The sequence below is a fragment of the Chinchilla lanigera genome, unplaced genomic scaffold (assembly GCF_000276665.1).
Source record: "Chinchilla lanigera isolate Chin_1 unplaced genomic scaffold, ChiLan1.0 scaffold00051, whole genome shotgun sequence".
NCBI classification, from domain to species: Eukaryota; Metazoa; Chordata; class Mammalia; order Rodentia; family Chinchillidae; genus Chinchilla; species Chinchilla lanigera.
Window position 1 is genome coordinate 5,671,879 of NW_004955452.1, and position 25,461 is coordinate 5,697,339.

Here is a 25,461-nt window from a genome sequence, read left to right on the forward strand (position 1 = left end):
TAAAAATGGTTTGAGGTATCCAGAGTCTACTATGACTTACTGATCTAAGCTGGGATCCTGTCTCTTAGCTTAAGGAATCTGAGTTGAAGACCACAGAGCTGAAAGAGAAAGTGACTGAGTTGGAGAGTTTGCTGGAGGAGACCCAGGCAACCTGCAGAGAGAAGGAGATTGAGCTGGAAAGCCTGAGACAGAGAGAAGCACAATGCTCCACTAAACATAAGTAAATGCCCCTGTGGGATTGCGGAAAGGAGGGGAGAGCTCAGTTGTGGTCCTTGCTAACCCTGCTTTCTTACCTGTGTGACTTTTAGATGGTTGTATGCATCTTTACATCTTTGAGTTTTGTTTTCTTTGGATTGTGGATGATAAAAAAGCTAATGATTGCAAGGACTATGGGATGGATTAGAATGTATGTATGGTGGCTCAATGGGCATTTCTCACTGTGTCTTTTGGGAGGATTCAACTCAGTGCCTGGCATATAAGAATCCTTGAAAAATATATATACATTTATACATAAAAATAGATTCATATATAATGAATGAAAATACTTTATAAACTAGGAAACAGGGTATCTGTATATTTTGAAAAATGGATCCTGGTACTGAGGTCTGGGGTTATCTATGTTTTGAACCTTTTATGCTACAGGCTACCAAGAGCATCTGTTTCTTCTCAGCCCTAGAATTGCTCTCAATTGCAGGACAATTTCTGAGAACAAAACAGTATGCCATAATGAGCTCTCAGAGTGTCTTGGGAGCTCCTTCGTATTAATAGCAGTTTCTGAAAATGATGGCTGTGTTTCAGTAGCCTCTTGGATTAAATCCAGTTCCTAATGGTTGGATTGGATTTCTCATCCCATATTAACCACAGTGACCCTGTTGTTTATCTCAGCAAATGGGCCATGCTGGAAGTGATTACGAGGGATCCACTGGAGGAAGCCATTGGTTGGAGCCAGAAACAGAGTTAGGGGATGAAGTTGGCTCTACCCTAGTCTATACCGGCCAAGAAAAAAAAGAATTCTTTTGTATTTTCCAAAATTTCTACAGTGTACATGTATGACTTTTATAGTCTAAATATATGTGATGAATGTTTATTTTTTATGTATCAAAACAAAACAAGAGCCTTTGACAAGTAGAGAATTAATGGCACTTTGGTAGATTCTTCTTATAGGGCAGACAATCAACATACACTGAGTAGCTTCTTACAGCTCACACTACAGTACAGCAGACTTAAGATGTCATCCTTACTACAGCCTAGAGGGGCCTAAGTAAATGTCCTGTCTCAGACACAAAGTAAACAGCAAAACCAGAAGTCAGAGCCACATTATTTTTGACATTAGAGTTTTTGAAGAGGCCACTGTTTTTCAGCCTTCAAGACGAGCAGTCTGTGGAAGAAGCTGGTGGAGAAGCTCCCAAAGTGGAAATGGAGTCCCTGCAGAAGGAATGTGATTCCCTTCGAAAGGTGATGCGGGGGTGTCTAGGCTATGATGAGGTTTAGGCTGGGAGGAAAGAGGAGATTATAGTGCCAGATACGGGCATTGGTGACCCACATCAGTAATCCCAGTAACTTGGGAGGCTGAGGCAGAAAGATTACAAGTTCAAGACAGCCTGGGCAACTTGGTGTGATTGTCTCCAAATAACATTTTAAAAGGGCTGGGAGAGGGGCTGGGGATAAAGCTCAGCGGCATAAGCACTTGCCTGGCAAGCCTGAGGTCATGAGTTCAATTCCTGGTACCAAAAAAACAAAACAAAACAAAACAAAAAAAACCATGAAAAGGCTGGGAGTGTAGCTCAGTAGTGAAGTGCTTGTCTAGCATGCACAAGGCTCCATGTTCAATCTCTAGTACCGAATGAATAAATAAATGATTGTGTACTTAAAAAAAACCCATGAATTCCTGGCCTTGGGCTACCTAGCATCCACTACCAGTAGCTTTTCTCTTTTCTGTAAAGTTGCCTCTGCCTAGTAAGATTGCATTTTAGGCATTCAACCTATGATAGGCAGACTGTACTCATCGGAAATACTATGGACCAGAGTCAGAGAGGAGCTGGTCATGTTGGCACATCCTTGCAATAGCAGCATTCTCAGTGGCTGAAGCAGGATTACAATTTCAAACCTGGCCTGGGCAACTTAGTGATTTAGTGAGACCCTATCTCAAAATAAAAATTAAAAAATGGCTTGAGATGTAGCTCAGTGCAAAGGTCCTGGGTTCAATTCCCAGTACAGTAAGTCCCTGACTTATAGACGTTCAAGTTGCAAACTTTCACAGGTATATTTTATAAGATTCATTTTGTTGGTTTATGAATGAATCCAACTTATGAACAATTCTAGTACAGAACTCCTTCATAAGTCAGGAACTTACTGTACCACCACCACCACCAAAAAACCAAACCAAAACAAAAAATTCAGGGGGAACATACCTCTCAGCATCCAGACTAGATGACCCAAAATGATGTACCACAGCTTGGTACACTTCAGTTGTGGCTCAGGTCCATTCTTGTATTAGACAGAGTTCTAGTCAGTGAAGTGGCGTGGCTTCTCAATTATCAGGTCCATGGCCTGCTGGTGAGACAGTGCACATCAGCAAAGAAGATCCGAAAGTGGTTCAGAGAACATCTAAGGAGACTGGGGCTCCTCAGGGTCTCTCCTTGGATAGTCAGTGTGACCGTAGTTCTCACTAATAATCATCACAGCCCTCACAGGGCAGACTTCATTAAAATGAATTTCTAGTCATCTCCTTACCAAACAACCACAGTATGTACTGGCCCTGTATAAAGTTAATTCCACTGGCTTGCAATCATTAGGGTGTGGGTTCCTCCTACCTCCAGTAGTGGTCATGACTCCATACTACTTTCCTGTGTAAACCTCTGTGTGACTGAAGCACAGACATCATAGGAGTATGAAGCTAGATAGTCAAGATCAGAAGTCTGAGTAAGAGTTCTGTAGGTAGTGGTAATTAATTAGTCTTGACCCTGTTCTCTGCATTTGCACAATGTAGCTAGAGGGTCTGATGCCCAAACCACACATCTTGGCATGGTCTCTTGCAGCATCAGCCTGGCATATGGAGCCTTCTTGATAATTTTGCCTTTCAGATTGTGGAGAAGCAGCAACAGAAGATGGATCAGTTGCGCTTACAAGTACAGGTGAGCCATGAATCACTGGATTGTGGTGGGTAGGACATAATGATGGAAACCCTAGAATTCACCTAACGTTTCATTCTGTTCTCTGCTATACAGTTTGCTTGGCATTAGGGGTACAAGAAGAATGAAACTTGGTCAGTGCTTTAGAGCCTGCAGTCTTGTAGGTAGGACAGATATGAGAGAAGCTTCACCATGGTGCTGTGAAAGAAGTGTGCACATCACCCTGGGGGTGAGCACAGAAGAATCAGTGGGGGAAGGGAGGGCAATGGAAGGTTTCTGGGGATCCTGAGCCTTGAAGGATAAGTAGTTAGCCAGACAAAAAACAGGAGCCAGGAAGGATGGCCCTGGAATTCCAATAGGAAGAATATGGAGGTGTGAAACAGCATGGTTTGAGCATGGACTTGAAAGAGGTTGATATTGTTGAAGTAGTCGTCTGCCACTTAATGACCAGGATACCTTTTTTCTTTTTGAGAAAAACGGTTTTAGGTGATTCCATCATTGTGCAAATGTAGAATGTACTTTCATAAACTAAGATAGTATCTTATGGGGCTCTGTCACATATGCAGTTCATGGATCAGAATGACATTTTGCAGTGCATGACTCTATTGTTAAGGAAATGAGTAGAAAGCTGGGAGGTCCAGCCTATGGAAGGAGGCCCTGTCTGTCTGATTATGTTGGTGTTTCATCTTCAGGTGGGTGATGGAATTCTATTAGAGCATTTAGTCAGGGCATCATGTCCGGTCTGTAACTCGGGGTTCCATGTGGCAGATTGGCAGCCTGGAGAGAGGCACCATGAAAAGTCTTGCAGAATTCGGAGTGAGGTGTAATGAAACAGTGTAGCAGGGAGGAGATGTGAAGAGACAGATGGAAGTGACTTTTTAGGAGGAATAGCGAGTGACAGGATGTAGAAGTTAAAGAACAGGGATGAACCAAAGACAGCTCCTGATTTCTATTGTAGGCCAGAGAGGGGATGGGTTCTTCAAGAAACTGGAGGAATTGGGTTCTTCAAGAAATTCTGAGCGAAACAGGTTCACTCAAGTTCTCTTTGACTCTAAAATACATGAAATACTGGCTGTAGTCCTGCCTTGGCCATTGTGTGGATCGGGCTGTTCTTTAGTTCACATTCTTCAGGTCTACCTGTAAGGAGGTAGTCAAGCCTGGCAGCATATCATATATTAATTTAAGGTGTCAGGTTTAGGGGGAGACTGAGCCAGGAGTATTATAGGAGTATTACAAGTTCAAGACCAACCTGGGCTACATAGCAAATCCCAGGCCATTCTGCACTGCATAGTGAGACTCAGTCTCAAAATAAAAGCTGGATGTGGCTGCACACACCTGTAATCCCAGCACTGTGGGAGCCTGAGGCAGGAGGTGGCATGTTGGAGCCTAGCCTGGGCAATTTAATGAGACCCGGTCTCAAAATTAAAATTTTTTTAAAAGGCCTGAGGATATAGCTCACTATAAAAGCCCTGAGTTTTATCCCCATGCTGCAGAAATAAAGAGGTGGGTGGGTTGGTAGATAAAACAAATAAATAAAAATTTTAAGCCAGGGACGTAGCTCAGTGGCATAAGCGCCTGCCTGGCAAGTGCAAGGTCCTGAGTTCAATTCCTGGTACCAAAAAAAAAAAAAAATTAAATGCCAGGTCTTTAGTTGAGTTTTTAGTGGATCGCAAAATAAATTTCCAGGAACTCTGAAGTTTGACAGAAGTTGAAAAAGCCCACCATTTTATTATTTTTTGGTGTTGGAGCTTGAATCTGAAGACTCATATATGCCATGTACATGGCCAGCCACTCACTACATAACTCTAGCCCTAAGTCTGACATTTAAAATTTTACACTTACCCTTTGACTATTCAGGCAATTTAAAATGTCAGATGAGGGCTGGGGATTTAGCTCAGCGGCAAAAGCGCCTGCCTGGCAAGCGCAAGGTCGTGGGTTCGGTTCCCGGTACCGGAGAAAAACCAAAAAAAAAAAAAAATGTCAGATGAATTTCTGAGAATAAGGTGGACTGATCATGGTCATCTTGGGTATTTCATAGTCATGAGGTATTTTCCTTGATAGTTACATTTTTTATTAATACAAAATGGAAAACTGTAAAATAATTTATATGTTATTTATATTAGTTTCGTGGTTGGGAAAGGTGTTGAAATGAATAGAAAGAGAGGTAAGAAGATAAACTTTTAAGTATAACCCTCCCTGTAATTTTGACCAACACACACACACACACACACACACACACACACACACAATGAGATGCCTGTGAGTGTGCCCTCCTCCTTTCCATCTGTCAAAACATTTCATGCACAGCGTTGGACTCTTAGCTCCTAACAGACAGGGACTATTCATTGTCCTTTCCAGTATCCATAGTACCTATTGTAGGAGGTGCTGAACAAATAATGAACTCAACTGAATGGCTTCTTTTCTGCTTGCAAAAAAGTTGTGTTCAAATGGAGAAGAAAGACCTCTGTATAGCCCACAGAATACTAAAGCAGATATATTCATGACCTGAGGTAGAAGTATGAGTGACAGATAGGATAAGGATTAACTGGAACTGATAGGCAAATTGAAGAAGGTTCAGGGAGGCCTTGGCACTTGCTAGAGTGACAGGCAGAGCAGAAGAGCAGTCTGAACAAAGGGAAAGAAGCAAAGACTTCAGAGTTAGAGGCTTTGGGGATAAAGACCAGTCATTCAGTGTGGCAGGAATGGAAGCTGTGTGGAAGGTAAAGAGAGGGCTAGTAAAGTAACAGCAGTTGAATGGCTCCAAATGCCCTGCTGAGAAGCTGACCTCAATTTGGCATGTGGTCAGAGGCTATCAAAGAGTTTAAATGAGAAGCTGGGCATGGTGGCACGCACCTGTAATCCCAGCACTTGGGAGGCTGAGGCAGGAGGAGCATGAGTTCAAGGCTAGCCAGAACTACAGAGTGAGGCCCTATCTCCAAAAACAAAGCCAGTTGTGGTTCTTCATGCCTGTAATCTCTGCACTCGAGAGGTTCAGGCAGGAGGATTACTGTGAGGTTGAGGCCAGCCTGGGCTACATAAGTGAGTTCAAGGCCAGCCTGCACTACATAGTGAAACCCTGCCTCAAAAAAGAAAGAAAAGAAAGTTTAAATGAGAAGTTGTGTATAGATCAGGGATCTTGTAAAATAGTGATGGAAGGGCTGAGGATATAGCTCAGCAGCACAAGTGCCTGCCTGGCAAGTGCAAGGTCTTGAATTTGATTCCCGGTACCCACCCCCGCCCCCAAAAAATGAAAACAGTGATGACAAATACTTTAGAGCTTTTCGTGATAACAAACAACTGGCTGTGGCATGCATGCCATAGGTTCACCATCACTGTTCTAAAATCTGTCAGCAACAGTGTGTGGGTCTGATGGGGCTTCACTATATTGTATAGTCCAGGCCCAAAGTGATACGGTCTGAATCATACTTACTACTATTGATGTGTTCTCTACCAACACTTTGCCATGGAATTCAGAGCCTAGAGCAGGAAATGGCTCAAGAAGAAGGAACAAGCCAGGCCCTGAAGGAGGAGGCCCAGCGGAGGGAGACAGCTCTGCAGCAGCTGCGTACAGCTGTGAAGGAGGTGAGCAGCATGGGCCAGGCCTCTTGGTACAGCCTCCACAAAACCGATTTTTGTGTGCTCTCTCCCCTCCCTTCCCTAAGAAGAACCCCAGTGTGGGCTAAGTCCTTGCTGAGCTTTTTAACAGGAGAGAGAAGATAACAGGACATTGTCCTTTATGTTAAAGGCCCTAACCCTTAGAGTGGCCATAATTGCCAAGAAGGGCTTTCTAGATGTGGGAAGTTACTCTCTTCCTTTTGTCTTGTAGTCACAGCTTTGTAGGATTTGGGTAGAAGGGTTCAAGAAGGCTAATAATATGGTTATCTTCAGGTAACAAACAGAACTGTCACCAGGGGGCTACGGGGTTCACTGGCCAAATGCCTAGGAAGGAGTTTCCCAGAGCTAAGATTGTCACATGGCCCAGTCAGGTGAAGTGCTGAGACTGGAGGAAGAATTCTGTTCAGAGTGTATAAAGCAGAATGGAAGCCTGGCGCATACCTGTGATCTTACGTACTTGGGACAATGCTGAGACAAGAGGACGACAAGTTTGAGCCTATTCTAGGCAACTTACTAAGAGTTGGGACGGAGTGAGATCGGGAGTAGGGGATGGGTGTGGCTTAGTACTCCCTGGGTTCAATGCCAGGTACTATAAAAACAACGAAACAAAAACAATAGAGGAAAGGAGAGTTGATTAACTTGTCAGGGAAAGGGAAAGTGAGACAAAGACACAGCAGGTCTTTGTAATAAAACCTAACTCCATTTAGGAGAGGGTTTGAAAAAGCAAGGCATGTTTTAGCCCTGTGTCCTCCAGGTCTCCACCTTCTCTAGCCCATACCCAGAAACCACTATCATACTATCTTTTGTGCCCCCTTTATTCTTTTTGACAGCCTATGATCAGGCTGGCTGGTGGCCACTTTGGTCAGGGTGGCAGGGAGAGATTGAAACCAGTGTCTCCTCAGATTTCACTGTTCACATTAGGCCATCTCTAATAGCCTGGCTAACAGAGTTGGCCGAGGGACTGGCTTCAGATAGAGTTCCTGTGGGTGCGGGCAACTCTAGTTCCTGGATAGAAACTTGGAGGCTGATGACTCAGAGTCTACTGAGAAGCAGCTTCTCCACGCTGGATCCCTGTGGTCCCATCCTGTCCTCAGGAGGAACCAGGCCTGGTATTGGTGGGAAGGCCAGGGTGCTAATCCTGTTGGAGGGAGGGTGTTGCCTGTGATTCATATCCCCCCTCCACACATCCACAGCTCCCCATCCTCCCACTCTGCAGCACACGTATGTATAGATACTTCTCCCTGCCCCTGAGTGAATGTGCTTATCCCTCTGCTCAGCTCTCAGTGCAAAACCAGGACCTGATTGAGAAGAATCTGACACTACAGGAACACCTGCGCCTGGCCCAACAAAGGTCCCCATCTTCATCAGACACAGCCCAGCTAGCATTTGAGCTGCACCAGGAGTTGGCCAATTGTCTTCAAGATTTGCAGGCTGTCTGCAGCATTGTGACCCAGAGAGCCCAGGGCCACGACCCCAATCTGTCCCTGCTCTTGGGCATTCACTGTGAGTCCTCAGGCCAGTCTGGGACCATTGAGAGGGGGCCTTTATTCATAAGGCATCTAATTTTCCTAATGGTAATGTGGGTCAGCAGGGTACCTAGAACTAGTCGCTACCCTCTGGGAATTTATGTTTTGTGGAGTAGGCCTTCAGTAAGTTTTGTAAACAGGGTGTGTGCATGAAGGATGAACAGAAAGCGGGTCTTAGGTAGCAAGTTACAAGGCCTTTCCCCGGTGTTTTTAAAAAAAGAATATGGCCTTGGGGCTGGGGATGTCGCACAGCAGTAGAGCAGCTGACCTCGCATGCCCGAATTGAAGCCCTAGGTTGGACCCCCAGGTCACACATTGAAGAAAGTGCCTACCAGCTGACTGACACCTGAAATGCTCTCCTCTTCAGCCACACAGCGCCCAGGAGAGACACAGCCAGATTTGCAGAAGCCAGACGTGATCAGGAGGAAACTAGAAGAGGTTCAACAGCTACGTCGGGACATTGAGGACTTAAGGACCACCATGTCAGACAGATACGCCCAAGACATGGGAGAAAACTGTGCTACGCAGTGAGGAGTGCCGGGGCTGGACAGGCTGTATTCCCTTTGGAGGACCTGAGCTGCTAAGAGCCTGGCGAGCAGGTTCCAGCCCTGACAGTCTTGCCTCCTGTCTGCTGCTGTTCCCAGAGAGGAGCCTGAGGGGTGGAGAGGGAAGAGCCTGCATCTGGGGACCAAGGACTGTTGAAGGGAGGAGTGTACCTGCCCCTGCCCTACACTGGCTTTGCCTTTCTTGGTTATGTTTAGTTGTTTGTCCTCTTACCCTAATTTACCTTTTGAGGGTGAGTTACTAACTTTTACAAGTTCAACTGATAAGTCTTCACTGTTCCCAGCTCTAGGCTGACATTGAAGGTGAACAAGCTGCTTACCTCTCTTTTCCATCCTCCAGGGTGGGTCCACATTCATTCCTACTCTATACCTTGGTCCTGCTGATTCTAGAACTCGTTAGGCCCGAAAAGATTGAGATAAGTAGTTAGCAATGACCATTTGAAAATTCTCAGGCCTCGTGTACCACCCTTTGGGGAACTGGGCTAGCTTTTGGGTTTTTCTCAACCCAGTCCCATAGCTTCTTTCTCAGGGCTATTTTCCTCATAGACGCCTCAGAGTGACCTGTTCATTAGCACAGTAGCCACTAGCATTGGGCCCCCAGAGACTACAGTTAGGGGTCCTTAATCTGTCATGCCTTTTTTTTTAATGCTGTGCTATCTTTATTGGAGATCACTCTTCAGTTGCCCTGTGTCCCTGGAATCCTGGCCATGTGGTCAGTGTAGCATTCTCCTTTGTTCTCAGGCCTTCCAGGTACCCCTTTTTTGGGCTTTGAGTGTAAATTTTTCTCTGTGGTTCAGGGCTTGGGTAGAATTTTCCCCCCCAGAAGGCCACAGAATAACTGTCAAGCTGCTCACCCTTTTCCGCCAGGCCTGGGGCCTGCGCCAGGCCTTATTGTGCCTGTCATGTTTGGGGGAATTCTTCCCCTTTTCTCTTCTGGTCTCCAGGAGAGTTCAGAGTACCCAGTATGGGTCAACTTTAAGATACAGCTTTCACTGTTTTCCTGAGGTTTTTTTGTTTGTTTTGGGTCTTTGGACCCTCTGCTTTCTGGTTTTTCTTATCTCCTGGTTTAGGGAGCATCTCCCAGTTGCTAGCATCTGGTTGTGGGGCCAGCCCCAGACCTCCTCTAAATCCAGAGCCCAGCCAAGCAGGGGCCACGTGTGGGTTCTGAGGAGCAAAGCAGTTCCAGAGCCTAGAGACAGCCACAAGACTCTGGGCTGTTGGCAGCATCCTGGACCGCACTCTGGGGCCTGAATGAGCCTCCTTCTTAAGTGTTTTCACAAGTTTGTGTTTTATTTGTGGAGTGACTTATCCCTTCCATTCAGAGCAGCCCCGCCTGGCTGGCCACCCCCTCAGCCTCTGGGCTCGTGCCTCTTAAAGCAGAGCTGCCTGGTTGGTCTCCACCCTGTGTTGGGAGCCCAGCCACCATGCTCAGGGGTATTTTTCCTTGTAAAGTTTATAAGCAGTTATTTATATGAATATTTGTTATGTCAACTGGTTTGTAATGCCTATTTTGATTACAGAATAAAATATTTAATAAAATATTTAACAGATGCTTGGTTTTCCATAGCCATCCATCACCACTATCCCCCCGACTCTGCCCCTCACTTTGTTTTTTTCCCCAGGCAGCAGCAAGGAGGGACTTCCAGCAGATCTGACTGTGTCCATATCTGTACCGCTTCTGCTTCTCTGTCATTCTATGGAAACAGCATCTCTGCCCACACTACTTTCTGTTTGGCAAAGCTGCCCTGAGTCAGAGCAGGCTGACACTGGAAAGTTTCGACGGGGTTCTGTGAGGAAGTCAGTGGCCTTTGGATTTTGTGTGGAGCTGGTTTCTCAGCAGAACAGGCACTGTGTGCTTCAGAGCTGGGGTTGTCTTCAGGGACTATGGACTGTCTCAACCCTAAGGGGCTCTGTGTCCAGCCACGCAAATAGTCGAGGCTGGTTCCTGTTCCTGCCGGCTGCCTCTGAACTCTGAATGCTGAGAGTAGCCGTGGGGTACCACGGCAGCATGGAGTTGGGGGCCAGCCTGAGCCAAGGCTCGGGGTCCAGGCATTAACCTTTGCCCCCACCTTTCCCAGAGCTGTTCGCCTCGGTCTCCTGGCTCCTGGAGGGTGTGGCCCCTGCTTCCGGCCACCCTTGTCTAAACCTGCCTGGATTGAGGAGCTGTAGGAAAAATCTGGCAGGGGCAGCCCTGTCTGGGTTCGCCTATCCAGAAACTTTAGGTTTGGAAATACACTTCTTCCAGAGTCCCAAGCTGAGCTATACTATGATGGAGCTCCAACTTAACCCTGTGGGGGCGGGTAGTTCTGTGTACCAGGACCTGGGTGAACTGGGGAGCCCTTTGCTAAGCCCTTGCCGCCACCTTCCGGCCCTTCCTGCCACCTGGTCGCTCCCCAGCCTCTCCCGGTGGGGCTCTGGTCTGGGAAGGCTGACAGGGCAGACAACGCAGCTGCAGAGAACCGGGGTCCTCACGGTGGCTGGCCGGCGCCAGGCCAACCCTGGGGGAAGGGAGGGGATCTCTAGCGCCGGGCGTTGTCGCGCATGCCCCGCCCTCCCCGCCCGCGTCACCCATTGGTCCCGAGAACGCTGACTCGCGGGCGGAGCAGGAAGGAAACCGCTCCCGAGCACGGCGGCGTCGTCTCCCGGCAGTGCAGCTGCCGCTACCACCACCCCTCGATCTGTCCGCGCGTTTGTCCGCCTGCAGCATGAGCGGCCTGCGGGTCTACAGCACGTCGGTCACCGGCTCCCGAGAAGTAAGTGCGCGCCGGGCTGCAGCTGAGGAGCGTGCGGCCGTTTCCCGGTGTTCCCGACCCGGCGCCCGGGAGCCACCCCCACCACGGGGGCGGAGCAGGGTGGGGAGCCAGGAGGTGCTGGCCTGGCCTGCGGGGTCTGGGGGCCACGACCCTATCACGAGCCCCATCGCTGGGTATCCTGAGTCCTGGGCATCCCCAGCATGAACCGCCCACGCCCATCCCCCAACCCCGGGACGCCCATTCTCTGCGCTCCCTGGCTCGTCCTTGCCCTCCCCAGCCTCTCCCCCACCATGCGCGTGGAGTGAGCGTGCCACCAGCCCGGCCTGCCCTGCCTTACCCCGCTGAGTTCCTCTCCCCGGGCCCCTCCGTCCAGAACTTAACCTGCTCCCGCCTGCTGATCCCCACCCCACGGTGGTCCTTCTTTCTGTGCCACCGGAGCCTGAGTCTCCCAACTGCTCGTGGCCACAACCCTCCCCTAGGTGGGCAAGAGCCGAGGAGACAAAAGCCCCTGGTCACATCTGCCCAGAGCCTTCCTCTTCTTTCCACCCTGTTCACTCCCTTCCCACCCTTCGCCCCCAGATCAAGTCCCAGCAGAGCGAGGTAACCCGCATCCTGGACGGGAAGCGCATCCAGTACCAGCTAGTGGACATCTCCCAGGACAACGCCCTGCGGGATGAGATGCGAGCCTTGGCGGGCAACCCCAAGGCCACCCCACCCCAGATTGTCAACGGGGACCAGTACTGCGGGGTATGGCCCTGGGGGCTGGGGTGTGGGGCGTGTGGTCAGTGGACTCCAGTAAGGGTCCCCCAAAAACACTTGGGCCTCAGCTGACCACCCCGTCCTTCTCCCCCAGGACTATGAGCTCTTCGTGGAGGCTGTGGAACAGAACACACTGCAAGAATTCCTGAAACTGGCCTGAATCGAGCCGGCCCTCAGTTCCCGCTGGACTTGGCACCACTTTCTCCCCACAGGTCTCACCCAGCCGTGGAGGGCCTTGTGACCAGCGCCCTTCACTCCTGACTTTCTTACCATGGCATCCCTCACCCCAGCCTTCTCCCTCTCGGTAGCTCCCTTCCTTCCCTTCAACGCAACATTCCTTATCTACTAGTCTCAGAAACTGTCTTAAAGTAACAGCTCAGGGCTGGCTGTCTTCAGCCAAGCCTGTGGCTGCCACCCTGCCTGACGCTGGCTGGTGGGAACTTCTGTTAGTTCCATCAGCAAGAGCTCTGCCAAAGGCCCCGCAGTCCCCCTCCTGGGAACACCCTAGAACAATTAAATGCCCGTTCCATTGGCACTCTCTGTTTGGTTGTGGCCTGGGCATTCTGGGTCCCTGTCCTGGGTAAGGCTGGTAGTTGTGATTGTGCTGAAGATGTGCTTATGTGTCCATTACTTCTGTGTGCGTGTCAGCGTGTGTTTTTGGATCTATGTCTGGTATGTACATGCTTGTATGGACCAGCAGTTTCTGAAGACAAAGGATGGGACACCTCCAGTCCAAGTGCATGTGCCAGTGTCCCTTAGCATGCCTGTCGGTGAGTGGCTGCCTGCCTGTGTTGGAGCAGACGGCTAAGTGTGGGTATACTGTGGGTGTGGGTGCACAACTGCAGTTGTGTAAATTTGAGGCCATGGGTGTAGTGGCAGTGGCTTTGTGCGGTGCTGAGGAAGTGTCCTCACAAGCTTGTGGGTCTGTGTGTATCGATGCACACTTACACAGCGAGGCTCTCCTGCCTCCAGCTGAGGCTGAGAACGTGAACCCAGCCAGCCTGCCACTCCCTTCTCAGAATCCCTCCCTTCACCGGCTCCACTTAGCTCTGGGAGAAAGGAACCTTGACAAAGACCCAGCACCCAGCCAGCCAGCTGGGGCTCAAGTTACTGAGGGGAGGGTCAGCACCGCCCCTTCCCTGGCCCAGCTGGGCCTACCCCTTCCCCTGGAGACAGCCTTGTAGAGCTGATTGTGTTGGGGGCAGCACTTTATTCAGGGCTGGGGCCAAAGCCAGGGCTGGGCAGCAGGGCCCTGCGTGCCCGCAGTAGCAGCGTTGCACTGGGCACCAGGCCTATGGCCTGCAGCGTGAGTGTATCATCCTGGTAGACTGTGGGTGGGAATGTGCTGAAGATCTCAAAGGTGGCAGCATCCATGGCCCTGGGGGCCCAGCAGAGTGGATCAGGCTGGGCCACAGGGCCGGAGCCTCCCCGCAGCCCCCAGCCCTTCCCTGTTCCCACCTGGTCTGCGCTAGCAGGGCACGCACGGTGCCGACAGTGTCCTGGGGCCGCATCATCAGTAGGAAGGCCTGCTCCCCGTTCTCAGACTTGACACGCAGCATGCACAGTGGGGGTGCTGGTGTGTTGGGCGATTCCTGTCTCCTGCGGGCCTAGAGACCTTCAGTGTCCCAGTGGCTCCCTTCCACCCCAGGCCCTCACCTCTCTGCCTGCCCTTACCTCTGTCGCTCGGCCGCCAAGGCAGGTGTCTCCACTATGATCTCCTGGATCGGGACAGGCAATGGGCAGTAGTTCTGGAAGGCATCCATGGAGCATGGACAGAGCCTGGGCCCCACCTGAGTCATCCCCCAACCCTTGACTCGTCCTTGAGCAGGAAGAGATGGAGACCAGTGAACCAAAGGGATGGTGTGCTCTGTGTAAACTGAGGCTCAAGGAGGAAGTGGACGGAGGCCCCAGGAGGCAGCCGCATCATCTCCCCAGCAGTCCTTCCCCCACCATCTCATGGCAGAGACCCGAGCCACACAGATGACAGCCATGCTAGATGCCTACCCAGCAGGGCCTGGGAAAGCATCCCTGGGGGCGTGACACTGGAGGGTGGGAAGGAGTCCTTAAAAGTGGGATGTGGGTAAGGATGGTCCCAACACCAGGGAACAGATCCTGAGGCCAGGGACAGTGTCCTGGAGGAAGTGATACATTTGGGAGACTGCCAGCAGTTCACAGCCGAAAAAAGGAATGGAAGAAAGGAAAGGTCTGAGGGGTCAGGAGGGCCCAGGGACGCAGGATAGGCCTTGAGAGCCAGAAGGAAATCGGTTTTATCCAGGAATAGATGGGGAAGGCTGCTGTGGGAGGGTGGCTGGCAGGGGCAGGGGCGGGGGTGGGAGGCCGGCACGGAGAGGTTGCCTGGGAGACACTGGAGCATAGATTAGGTGGTGGGTGGTGGGAGTGAGAGAAAGGATGAGCTTGGGAGAGGTGCTGCGGATAGCCAGGACAGGTAGGACTAGCAGCGTGGGGCTGAAGGTGGCAGAAGAACCCCGAGGAGCAGAGGTTTGGCACCTTTCTCAGGTGGTGACCTGGGAGGATCAGCAGGATGGCAGTAAGAGGATGAGTTCTCTCAGGGCCTGCAGGGCACCCAGGGCCGCTCCGTGAAGACGTGGCGTGGGCCGGGGCTGACACCCCGCAGCCTGGACTCTGACTTTACCCCACTTACAGCCAAGCCAGGCGCCCTGGCAGCTCTCCAGTTTCCCGTTTCCTCTCCATCGGCCCTCACGCCAGCCCACACTGCTAAGCCTGCGCACAAGACACTGCTCTGCCACCCTGGGCCGGGCCGGTGGTAAAGTGCCCCCAAGAGGACTGGAAAATTTGGCTTGGCCTCACCTGCAAGGTGTCCCTGACGGGGCCCCGGATGTCAATCACCTCGCCTTGTCGGATCACAAATTTAGGGAGCCTGTTCAGAAATTTCTCAGCAGTCATCCCTGCAGGAAGGGCATTTGGGAACCTTGGCCCAGGCAGGGACTGTGAGCAAGGGTAGAGGAGGCACCTCGTGCTTGTCCTGCGCAGCCTCCTGGACCCCCAGCCCGGCCCTGGGGCCCCGCTTACCTGGGTGCTCCTCCACCCTGCCCGAGGCCTCGAGCATTCTTTGCCAGTCTACCACACGGCTTTTGCCTGGGAATGGGCGCAGCCCAACCTCTGGGTAGACCTGATTGCGCAGGTCGCTTACCTGGCAGGAAGGAAGGGTGACAGCGGCAAGCCCTGGCCTTCAGCCCTGGGCCCTAACCCCATCCTGCCTGCCCCATCCAGAGGCCCCAAGAATAAGGCAAATCCCCATTTTATAGATAAGGACACTGAGGCGCTGGGAGAGAGCAAGAGACCCACAGTTCGTGCTTCGAGCACACCCTCGCGCGTGCCAGCTAAAGCCACAGTGGAGGGCCCTCCCAGGAGCTGTCAGCAGAGGGCAAAGGCCCTGCAGCACAGACCCTGTCACTGCACATGTCCCCTCACTTATGCCATCAAGGCATAGCTCTGAGGCCTCATCTTGGCCTGGATGCCTCAAACACCCCGCTGCTGTGCCTCAGTTTCCAGGGCTGTGGCGTACACTCCCTCACAAGCCCTTGCAGTCTATTGCCTCATGGCTCCCATGGCAACATGTTATTCTCACACCACTGGCCACAGACTGCCTCCTCTTATGGCCCGAGGTCCAGCACTGCCACCCCCACCAGGTAGCTTCAGGACCCTCTGGGGGAAGCGGGGCAGTTGTGCATAGACCCCTCAGAGACCCGGGACTGTCAAGGTGTCCTGATTGGAGCGGTAGAAAGTCCATAGTCTTGAGGCCAAGGCTGTGTCCTCAGCATGTCAGCAGAGGGCACTGCCTGCTGCTCAGCCTGGGGAATCTCCCAGTGCTGTGGCCAGGACGGCCTCACTCTCTTCCCAGCTCTCTTCAGGCTCACCCTCCTCCTGGACTTCATCATCCCCTTGGGGTCCCCTGAGTTCAGGCAAGTGGCTCCCTTCAGAATGATTGATGCCCAAGAAAGCCATTTATCCCCATTCTCTCCAAAGCCCCACACAGGGAAGGGTCAGGATGAGGAGCAGCCCATCACCTTAAAGGGGACTCCATTGGGGTACAGTCGCTGGAGCTCTGAAGGGAAGAAGCCATCCAGTATGTCCCGGAGGCAGCGCTGCAGCAGGGAGAAAGCGATGCCAGCTGGACCTAGGCAGTAGCCCCAGCCTAGGGCCTAACACTCTGGAACTACTCAGAGCCTTGGACTTGAGTGGGAGCCTGGGGATGTGTGGAGACCAGGTTGGGCCTAGCATGAGCTGGCTCCACCATCTGCAATTAATGGTAGGCAGCAGGGCCCCCAGAGCTCCACCCCCAGCTCCTACCTGTGTGGCAGGGTCATGGAAGGGCCGGAAGGGCCCGTTGAACATCATGATGCCATTCTGGTAGAGCTTCAGCGGGATGGGCTCAAGGGCATGGAGCCGCGCCCCACCGGGAACTGGTATCACTTGGGTGTCACCCTCTACCACCAGCTCGCTGAGGTCCTTTAGGCTGGCCAGCAGCCTGTCGAAGTCCACCTCAGGGGGCACCAATGAATCCCCTGGCAAAGATGATAGACACCCATGAGCTTCGTGGCTGCCACGTGCCCTAACAGCTTCGGTGGCCTCCTCCCGAGCTGGGCACTGGCCTGTGTCCCTAAGTGGCCACCTGAGGAAAAGGAAGGATCACTAACACTAGACAGTAACAGCTGTCTTTCACTGAGCATTTCTTGGTGCCAGGGACTTAACACCCATCCATCCCTCCCCTTAACAACCCTACACTGAAAGGGTAATAATCCCCATTTTTCAGATAGGGAAACTGAGATTTAGAGGGAGTAAACGGCTTGTCTAACAATGGACAGCAGTAAGTGACAGAAGCAAGATTTGATCCCTAATCTGTGTCAGGAACTAGGCTGGCACTGAACATCAAAGGGCAGTGCTCCCAGCTCTGGATGAAGGCTTTCAGGGTTCAAGTCCCAGCTCCTCCACTCCCATGGGACTTTAGGCAAGTCACTTCTAGACTTCTAGAGAAAAGAACATTCTCTTCTAGAATGAAATGACAATTAGTGTCTGCCCCGCAGGGTGGCTGGAAGGCTCCAGGAAGATGACTGTGTAAGACCAACTCAGAAGCACTCTGTCCTCATTAGACTGCCACCAGCTCTGCCTAGTACAAATGGTCCCTAGGCACCCCCGAGGCTACGAGGCAGGGGCTATTTATCTCTATTTTACGAATGAGAAACCAGGGAGAGAGATGAAAACTGACTTGCCCCAGCCCATTGGGCAGGTCAAAGGTCAGCTCGAGACTTGAGATGGAGTCTGTTTTTCCCACTCATGCACCATCAAGAGAGGGAGGTCAAAGGTAAAGGCAGATGGCGTTTAGGGGGTGCTGGGACAGCTCCTGGACAGAACAGATGTGGGAGTGGGACAGGCCATAGGCTGTGCGATATCTCCGCGCAACAGACCCCGGTGCACAGCTGCAAAGCTTCAGTCTCCTAAAAGCGGCGCATGCGTAGGCTTCAGCGTGTGCAGAGGGGATGGTCGGGGCTGCCGGGACAGATGCTGGAGCTCTGCAGTCTCTGGGGTGTCACCCTCCCCTGTGCAGATGACTCTGTAGGCCTTCTTGGAAGTTGTTTATCACCAGGACAGCCCGGCTGCAGCAGGATGTGGATCAGGGCTCTGGGGACCCAGCTCCTTTCCCCACAGTGGTGTGGTGGCTATGGCAAGGGGTGCAGATGCAGGTGGCTAACACTAGTGTTTCCTGTTGCCTTTGCAGATGCCAAAATGGCAGACCCGGGCCAGACTCCCCACTCCCAGCATCTGCCACTGCTGGAGAGGCTACACCTACCGGCTTCCTCCTGGGGTGCCCTAGAGTCCCTGGGATTCCAGGAAAAACAGGATGTCCCCGTCATTCTGGTACGATTCCAGATATTAAAACATTATTTTCTTTTAACAATTAACTACTTTAAGAAAAAATTAGCTGGGTGTGGTGGCCCATGCCTGTAATTCCAGCACTGGAGAGGCTGAGGCAGGAGGATCACCAGAGTTCAAGGACAGCCTGGACTACTTAGTGAGTTCAAGATCAGCCGACACAGACCAACTATACAGCGAGACCCTGTCTCACAAATAAATAAATAAATAACTTAGCAGGAAGTTTAGCATGGTGGCCCACACCTATAATCCAGCACTCAGAGAAGCTGAGGGAGGAACATTGCAAGTGTCAGCCTAGCCTGGGCAATTTAGTAAATTAAGACTAAGGACGTAGTTCAGTGGGAATGCCCTGGGTTCAATCCCCAGTACCAAAAAAGAAGAAAGATGAGAGAAGGAGAGGTAAAGGGAGAGGGAGGGGAACAAACTGGTAACTTTTTAAAAAATGTCGTCTCCTGTAAGGCCAGTGACTCTTCCTCCAGCCAGGGAAAGTGAGGCCTAGAAAGGTCAGGGGCTTGGTCCAGTCAGCAGAGAAGTCAGGGGTAGCTCCCAGACATACTGACTCCTAACCCAGTGCTCCCGCCATCGCCCCAAGCACCCTCCTGGGGCCAGGGCTTCAGGGAGCCTATGGATGGGGCTGGTCTGCAGGGGAAGGAGTCAGGCAGAAGCCCTGGGGAAGATGCCAGAAGGGGCACTGGGGGCTGGGGGTGGAGTCAGTGGGCGAGCCTTTCCTAGGAAGAGGAAGAGAGGAGAGTGCCACGCAGTCACAAGGCCAGCGGGCGGTACCAGGGGCGCGCAGCAGAGGCCTGGCCCGTGCCAGGAGAGACGTGCAGAGGGACGCACGCAGGAAGAGGCCAGAGTGCGAGTCCCGGCTCCGCCTGAGCAGGGGTGGGCCTGCGGCGAGGCAGGGTTTCCCCTCCATATGGCTGGATGGGAGCCCGGTCCTGCCACAAGATGTGCCCAGCCGCCTGCCCGTGCCAGCCGCCCAGTGATAGGCATTACAGTTTCCCCGCACAGGGACGTGGTGCCTTGACACGTGTCATGCTTTGGGTCCTGCAGCCTGCCTGGTGACTCAGCCTCTACGCTCAGTGACCTCACAGGCTGCTGCTCAGCGCTGGCTCTAAGACCACTGCCCGCCAGGTCCCTTCCTAGACAGCCAGGAGATCATCTCCCGGGCCTTCCCAGCTTTGAGAGCCCATGACTATCGTGGGCGTAGGGAGGCCCTCAGCTCTGGAGCCACCCTGCAGCGCTACTGCCCCCAGCTCCGTGACCTTGGGCAAGCAGGCTCTCTGAGCCTCAACTTCCTCTTCCGTAAAATGTGGACATAACTGTCCTTGATTCACAGGGCTGCTGGGAGGCTGGGAGGAAGTGCCTGGCAGGGGGTGGCTGCTGCTGTCACCAACACCTCTTACCGCTGGCTCAGGCCGGCTCACCCACCTCACCTCCTCGGAGACGCCGTGCCCTGCCCCTCTCCCTTGTGGCTGGGGTCCTGGGGCCCCAGAGCCCACACCCTTGGTCCTGCGGCAGGCTGTTGTTACTTGCCCTTGTTTTGTGGCCTTTCAGCCACACCGGGCACTCCTTGAACACAGGCTAGAGGGCTGCACCCTGGCCGGCCAGGGTGGGTGCTCAGGAGCCCGCGTCGGCCCCTCTGTCCACCCCTCAGTTCATCCGTGTGTGCCTGGAACGTGCACGGTCAGCTGGGCTCTGCGCATCATAGCAGCACCCTTGCCCAGATTCCTGCTCGCCTCGAGCTCAGCGAAGGATACAGGGTGACACGGTGACAGCACCATGGGCACTGTGAAGCCCAGAACAGGGCCAGACCCTGCCTCTGTCGGGTGGGTGGTGGCCCTGGCCGGTTCTCTGGGAAGCCCCTGCCGCTGGAGTGCCAAGGCGGCCCTGCCTCTCTCAGGCCCTCGGCCCCCTCCAGCCCTACCCCCTCACACAAGGACTCTGGCGACAGGACATGGGTCTCTAGTACCACACAGCAGCCAGCACAGAGAAGAGGCTCTAAGGGTCTGGTTGGCGCCAGAGCACGCAACCAGCCTGTGCCAAGGCGGGCTTTGACCTCAGGCCTGCGGGACCCCACCGCAGCCTTCCTCTGGGCCCGAGCATTGAGGTCGCCGCTACCCTGTCCCCACCTCACCCTGTGTATTATCTACACTGCTCTGACAGTCCAGGCCTGGGGCTCCTGGGCACCACAGCCAATCTCACGCAGGCACGCATGCCCTGGCCTTGGCGCCAAGCAAGCCCTGTTCTGGGTGCACTGGGGCATAAGAGCTAAGTGACCTGGGCTGGCGGTCACGGTCATTGGCACATCTGCCATGAGAAATGCCCACGGGCGGGAGCGCTCATTCCACGTGCTCAGCAGCCCTCGGAGCCGTCACCACTGTTCTTCCCTGGGGAAGCTCGGGGTCCTCCGTGGCCCAGCCCCCCAGCCTCAGCCCCTTCCTGGGAGAGGCTGGCGCAGCCACATGGCACAGGCTCCATGCAGCACAGACTTGATGGAGGAGGCTGGATTTGAGCTGAGCTTCCAAGGGTGGGAAGGCAGCCCAGCACCCCCAGGGTCGGTGTGACCTCCCCAGCTAGGGGTTTGAAGCAGGTAGCACTCGCTCAGCGTGGGCCCTGGGAGGAAGGCTCGAGGTGCAGCGGGCAGCTGGCGGGAGAGGTGGGAGAAGTGGAGGGTGTGGGAGCACAGGAAGGACAGGTGAGTGGCCTTGTCAGGGCTGCTGGGAGCTCAAGCACCAAGGCCTGACACCTGGCCCATGCTGTTGTGGCCAGAGCAGGACTGTCCCTTTCGCGTCTCCATACACCCTGAAGCGCTGGGCACAACACCCCGTGTGATGTCCAGCATCCTGGAGGATCGGGGGGACCAGTTTCCTCTCCATAGGGCCCTTTGCTAGGTGCCCCTGACTTTCCTTCCCGGCTCTAGAACATTCGAATCCAGCGAATATGATGCTCACACATCGCTGCGGCCCCAGAGTGCATGGGGAGTGGTATCCGCCAGAGGGGAGCCGGGGAACCATGCCAGGGCCTCAGGCCAGCAAAAGTCAGGCTGGGACAGCAGGCCCTTGGGCAGGAGCAGGCTGGCAGGAGGCCCCAGAAGACAAAGCTGCTGGAAGTAGAAAGCACACCTTATCTTCATCTGGCAGGAGAGGTAAATCAAGGTCCCTCTTACGCTGAAAAGCAAGTCAGGCACTGCAGCATACACCTGCAATTCCAGCACTCAGAAGGCTGAGGCAGGATGATTGCCTCGAGTCTGAGGCTAGCCTGGGCTACATAGCCAGATAGAAAGAAAATAAAGGTCCCGCCAGCCGCCCGCTGCACCTTGAGCCTTCCTCCCAGGGCCCACGCTGAGTGAGTGCTACCTGCTTCAAACCCCTAGCTGGGGAGGTCACATTGACCCTGGGGGTGCTGGGCTGCCTTCCCACCCTTGGAAGCTCAGCTCAAAGTCCCTGCAGCCAGGGAGCTCCATGATGGACCAGAGGCTGTTCCCACAGATTGTTTTAGAAGAAAAGCCGTGGCTTTGGAACCAGCCTTGCTCAGAGCACTAACAAAGAAAAGCAGGGTGGAAGGTGCTCTTTTGGGGGGAAGACAAATAATTCAGCAAGGCAGAATCAGAAATCAACCATCCGGCCTGAGCCACCCACAACACACACACAGCCTGGAAGTCCCCAGTGGCCGGAAGGAAGGAGGCTGCCCAACCAGGTGGGGGAGCACAGGTCCTAGACCAGGACATTCTCACAGCACGTGCAGGTGTCACCTCTCAACCAGAGGTGAGTTCACCCCAGGTGAACTCTGCCCTCAGCACCTCTTGGGGCACACAGCTCCCCAGCTTGCTGTGTCCCGCGTGGAGGAGCCATCTTCCCACAGCGATGCTTGCTGGCCATGCCCGAACCCTCCTGTCCCCTCTCTGCGCAGTCAGCAAGGCATGGCGCCGCCTCCTCAGTCTCTCTTCTCTGCCGCAGTCCACCCCTCGCCAGCATCACCTCATCCTCTGTCTCTCTCTCCCTCCCTCTCATTTTTCAGCACTGGGGATTGAACCCCCAGGATCTGGAGTACGAAAGGCAAGCATTCTGAGCAACACTGAGCAACATTCCTAGACCTAGTTTATTCTACTTATTTCCATGGCCCTGGGGATTGAACCCAGAGTCTTCACATGATGCTACATTCCCAATCCTTTTTACTTTGAGACCAGGTCTTGCTAAGTTGCCCAGGCCGGGCTCATCCCGACTCGGACTCCAGAATGCTGGGATTAAAGGCTTGCACCATCACACCTGACTGAAAGACTGCTTTTGTAAGCAACAGCTTTTGGAGGGGTGACATCTTGTAAATTATGGAGCCTGAGGCAAATGCATCCTGTTACATCGGGCATCCCCGGGTCTCACCCATGAGCAAGCAGAGACTGAGGCAAGACCAGGGAAGACATGGGTGGCAGGTTGGGTGGGCAGGGCTGGGGGCCTCGGCTTTCCTGTCCCTGGGTCAGGAGCAAGTGTGAGTTCCCTCAAGGGCCCCGCCTGCTGGGAGGCCAGACATGAACACGGGCCTCCGGACAACAGGACGCCACTGGAGAGCCCCCGGAGGGCTCAGGCGCACCCTCTATTCTACCTGGTTTCCAGAACTTCTTGGCCGTCATCCAGTCCCTCTTGTCATCCTCTGAGACTGCCTTGTCCTCCGCGTCCTCCTGGTCCATGGGCTCACCCACCCACTGCAGGCCGTAGTCATTGAGGAACCGCTGTGGGGAGAAGGGGGAGCCCCAGGGCGCCATCAGCTCAGCCCCTTCCCAGGGAGAAGCAGCACTGGCTCAGCTTCCAGGCCCAGTCCTCAGCCCGGCATCAGCAGAGGGTACGGGACAGGGGCCCCGGCCACATCCCAGCTGAGACCTTCAAAGCCTTGCACCTGCTACAACCTAGGCCCCTCTTGAAGACGGAAGTGACAGCACCTGCCCCATTGCTTGTGGGAAGGGCGCAGCACAGGGTCTGGTACAAGGAAGAATGCATTAGACTTGGCCACCGGGGCTGTGGGCAGCCCTGTGGGCCTGGCCTGACGTAAGGTGACAGGGACACTGTGGTCTGCGGGGCCGAGAGGATGTAACCACCCCCAGGCCAGCCGCTGCGAGCCTCATCTCCCCTCTGCCACAGGAAACCTTCCGAACTGCCTCCGCTTCCTGCTGCTGCTTCCCTATCGCCCCTTCTTTCCCCCCACCGCTCCAGCTCCGCGGCTCACTGCCCTGCACATGGTGCGGACACCAGCAACCTGTCTGCGGCCAAACTAAGTGGGCGCACCTTTGCCTTCATCGCTTTCAACACCTGCTGGGTTTCCTCCCACCCGCGGCTGCCTGCCACTATTTCCTTTGCTGCTTCCCTCCCTCTTTTGTGGTGGTGCTGAGGACTGGACCCAGAGCCTCCCACTGAAGTATAGCCCCAGCCCTTTTTACTTTTCATTTGGAGAGAGGATCTTGTCAAGTTACCCAGGTTGGTCTTGAACTTGGGAATCACCCTGCCTCAGCCTCCCGAGTAGCTGAGATTACAAGTGTGTGTCACCACAGCCAGCTTGGTTCCCCATTTCTACCACATCGGCCTGTGAGGGTCCCAGGGCCCAGCCCCATCTCTACTGTCCTTTATGGTTCTTGTTCATTTCCAAATATACACAGAGCTCCCAAATTCATGTCAGTGCGGATTCCACCTCTGACCTCACGTCCCAGCAAGCACCCACTGTCCTTGCTCCCTGTGCGTGTCTCCCAGACTGCTCTTCCCTCCTGGCTCCTCTGTCCCAAGTCCCCTCCACTTAGGCATCATCCACAACCCATTCTGCTCTCTGCTGTAGGACTGTGACAAGCTTCGAGGCCCATAGGTGCCACCTCCAAAGTGGCTTGAACTGTCCGTGTCACTCCTGCTCCCTCGCTCTAGCTGCTGCGCTGCTGCTCTCCTGGACATAGGGCACCCTCCTCCCTACTGCCTCCAGCTGCCCCCGCCCAGTGCGGTGTCCTTCCATCCTGGTCTCCTTCCAGTCAATCCCTCTCTACCCGGCAGAGTCCTGGGCGGAGCCCGCGGGGCAGGGGCCCTTCCGCCTGTCTCTCTGCCCCTCTGCCTGCGTGGCCACCCACCATGGCCACCTTTACCTGGCTGGAGGTGGGACCTTTCATGTCTTCAGCTTGGATCCTCCCCACCCTCTCCTCACTCACCAGATCTCATGCCGAGGTCCCCTCCACAGTGGCCTGTCCCCAACTTGTCTCTCTGGTGTCACCAATACAATTAATTCCTACCCTTGGGCACATTTGTGCCCCACACTTGCATCCTCTCTGTATACTCGGTTACGTCTCCTTCCTGCTGTGGAGCGGGGACCATGGCTACCTGCACCCAGTGCCCCGCACACGGTCGATTCTCTGAGCCCGTTAAACGAACGAAGCAAGAAACATGCTCAGGACACATGTGTGAGCCAGTGGTACCGCTGAGGCTCTGGGGCACGGCGCTGTACCCAGTGCTCAGCTGCTCAAAGAGGCCGCACGGGCCCTGCGTTCCCAGCAGGCAGCTCAGGGGCTGCTGTGTTACCCTGGCCCCAAGTGTTATCAGGTCCACAGCACACAGGGCTCGAGGCTACGGCTGGGGCTGCGCTTCTGGGGCCTTAAATGAGGCTGAAGCTTAGAACCCCACTCTGCAGAGGGAGAGGCTGGCTTCCAGGAGGGTCTCAAGACAGGGCCAGCAGAGGGGTGGGCTGCTGAGGGAGCTGGCAAGCTGCATCCTTTCATCCAGTGCCCTCCACTTCCAGCCCTGCTGCTTGACTAGGTGCTCAGCAGGAGCAGGAAAGCGCCTGCGGGGACCAAGTCACTGGGCGAGTGATAGGTCGCTTCTAGAGGCAGGAGATGACCCAGCATTAGGTCCTGAGTGGTCCTGTCCTAGTGGAATCCACAGCCCATGTGGGGAGAGAGACGAGTCACTGGGAAAACAGAGGGCATAGTGGGATATGGTGGTACACAGCTATAATCCCAGCACTTGGGAGGCTGAGGTAGGAGGATTGCTACAAGTTTGAGGCCAGCCTGGGCTACATAGTGAGTTCAAGTTCGGCCTAAACTATGTGGTGAGATTCTGTCTCAACAAACAAACAAACAAATAAATGAAAATGGGGGCTGACCTAAGAGGCCCCATGGGCCATGCCCTGGGTGCAAAGGAGACCACTGGAGATCGGTCTGCCCTCTGAGGTGGAGGCC

General features: G+C 53.7%; 3 protein-coding genes across 15 annotated transcripts in view; 2 read left to right on the forward strand and 1 right to left on the reverse strand.

Moving 5' to 3' along the window:
- The window catches only part of Cep85 (centrosomal protein 85kDa), a 33,196-nt gene extending 22,810 nt beyond the window's left edge, over positions 1-10,386 (forward strand). For both annotated transcript variants that reach the window (XM_005394849.1, XM_005394850.2), the window contains 6 exons: positions 69-220; positions 1,362-1,455; positions 3,084-3,134; positions 6,606-6,713; positions 8,024-8,249; positions 8,640-10,386. In XM_005394849.1, the coding sequence (XP_005394906.1) occupies positions 69-220; positions 1,362-1,455; positions 3,084-3,134; positions 6,606-6,713; positions 8,024-8,249; positions 8,640-8,803 (795 nt within the window). In that variant the 3' untranslated portion in view covers positions 8,804-10,386. The remainder of the gene's footprint in view (positions 1-68; positions 221-1,361; positions 1,456-3,083; positions 3,135-6,605; positions 6,714-8,023; positions 8,250-8,639) is intronic.
- A 1,011-nt stretch (positions 10,387-11,397) lies between these two features.
- On the forward strand, positions 11,398-12,882 carry Sh3bgrl3 (SH3 domain binding glutamate-rich protein like 3). Its single transcript, XM_005394851.2, has 3 exons — positions 11,398-11,588; positions 12,168-12,335; positions 12,442-12,882. Exons 1-3 carry the CDS (start codon positions 11,541-11,543, stop codon positions 12,505-12,507), a joined length of 282 nt encoding a protein of 93 aa, XP_005394908.1. The 5' UTR covers positions 11,398-11,540; the 3' UTR covers positions 12,508-12,882.
- A 655-nt stretch (positions 12,883-13,537) lies between these two features.
- Ubxn11 (UBX domain protein 11) overlaps positions 13,538-25,461 on the reverse strand; it is a 23,578-nt gene continuing 11,654 nt past the window's right edge. For 2 of the 12 annotated variants that reach the window (XM_013519631.1, XM_013519633.1), the window contains 8 exons: positions 22,863-22,989; positions 16,680-16,894; positions 16,397-16,474; positions 15,399-15,519; positions 15,177-15,274; positions 14,022-14,095; positions 13,806-13,946; positions 13,538-13,725 (listed from right to left, as the gene is read on the reverse strand). In XM_013519631.1, coding sequence (XP_013375085.1) covers positions 13,557-13,725; positions 13,806-13,946; positions 14,022-14,095; positions 15,177-15,274; positions 15,399-15,519; positions 16,397-16,474; positions 16,680-16,894; positions 22,863-22,989 — 1,023 coding nt within the window. In that variant the 3' untranslated portion in view covers positions 13,538-13,556. Of the gene's footprint in view, positions 13,726-13,805; positions 13,955-14,021; positions 14,167-14,855; positions 14,921-15,176; positions 15,275-15,398; positions 15,520-16,396; positions 16,475-16,679; positions 16,895-22,862; positions 22,990-25,461 lie in introns of those variants that run through there. The other 10 variants (XM_013519632.1, XR_001236083.1, XR_001236082.1 and 7 more) reach the window with 10 other exon arrangements.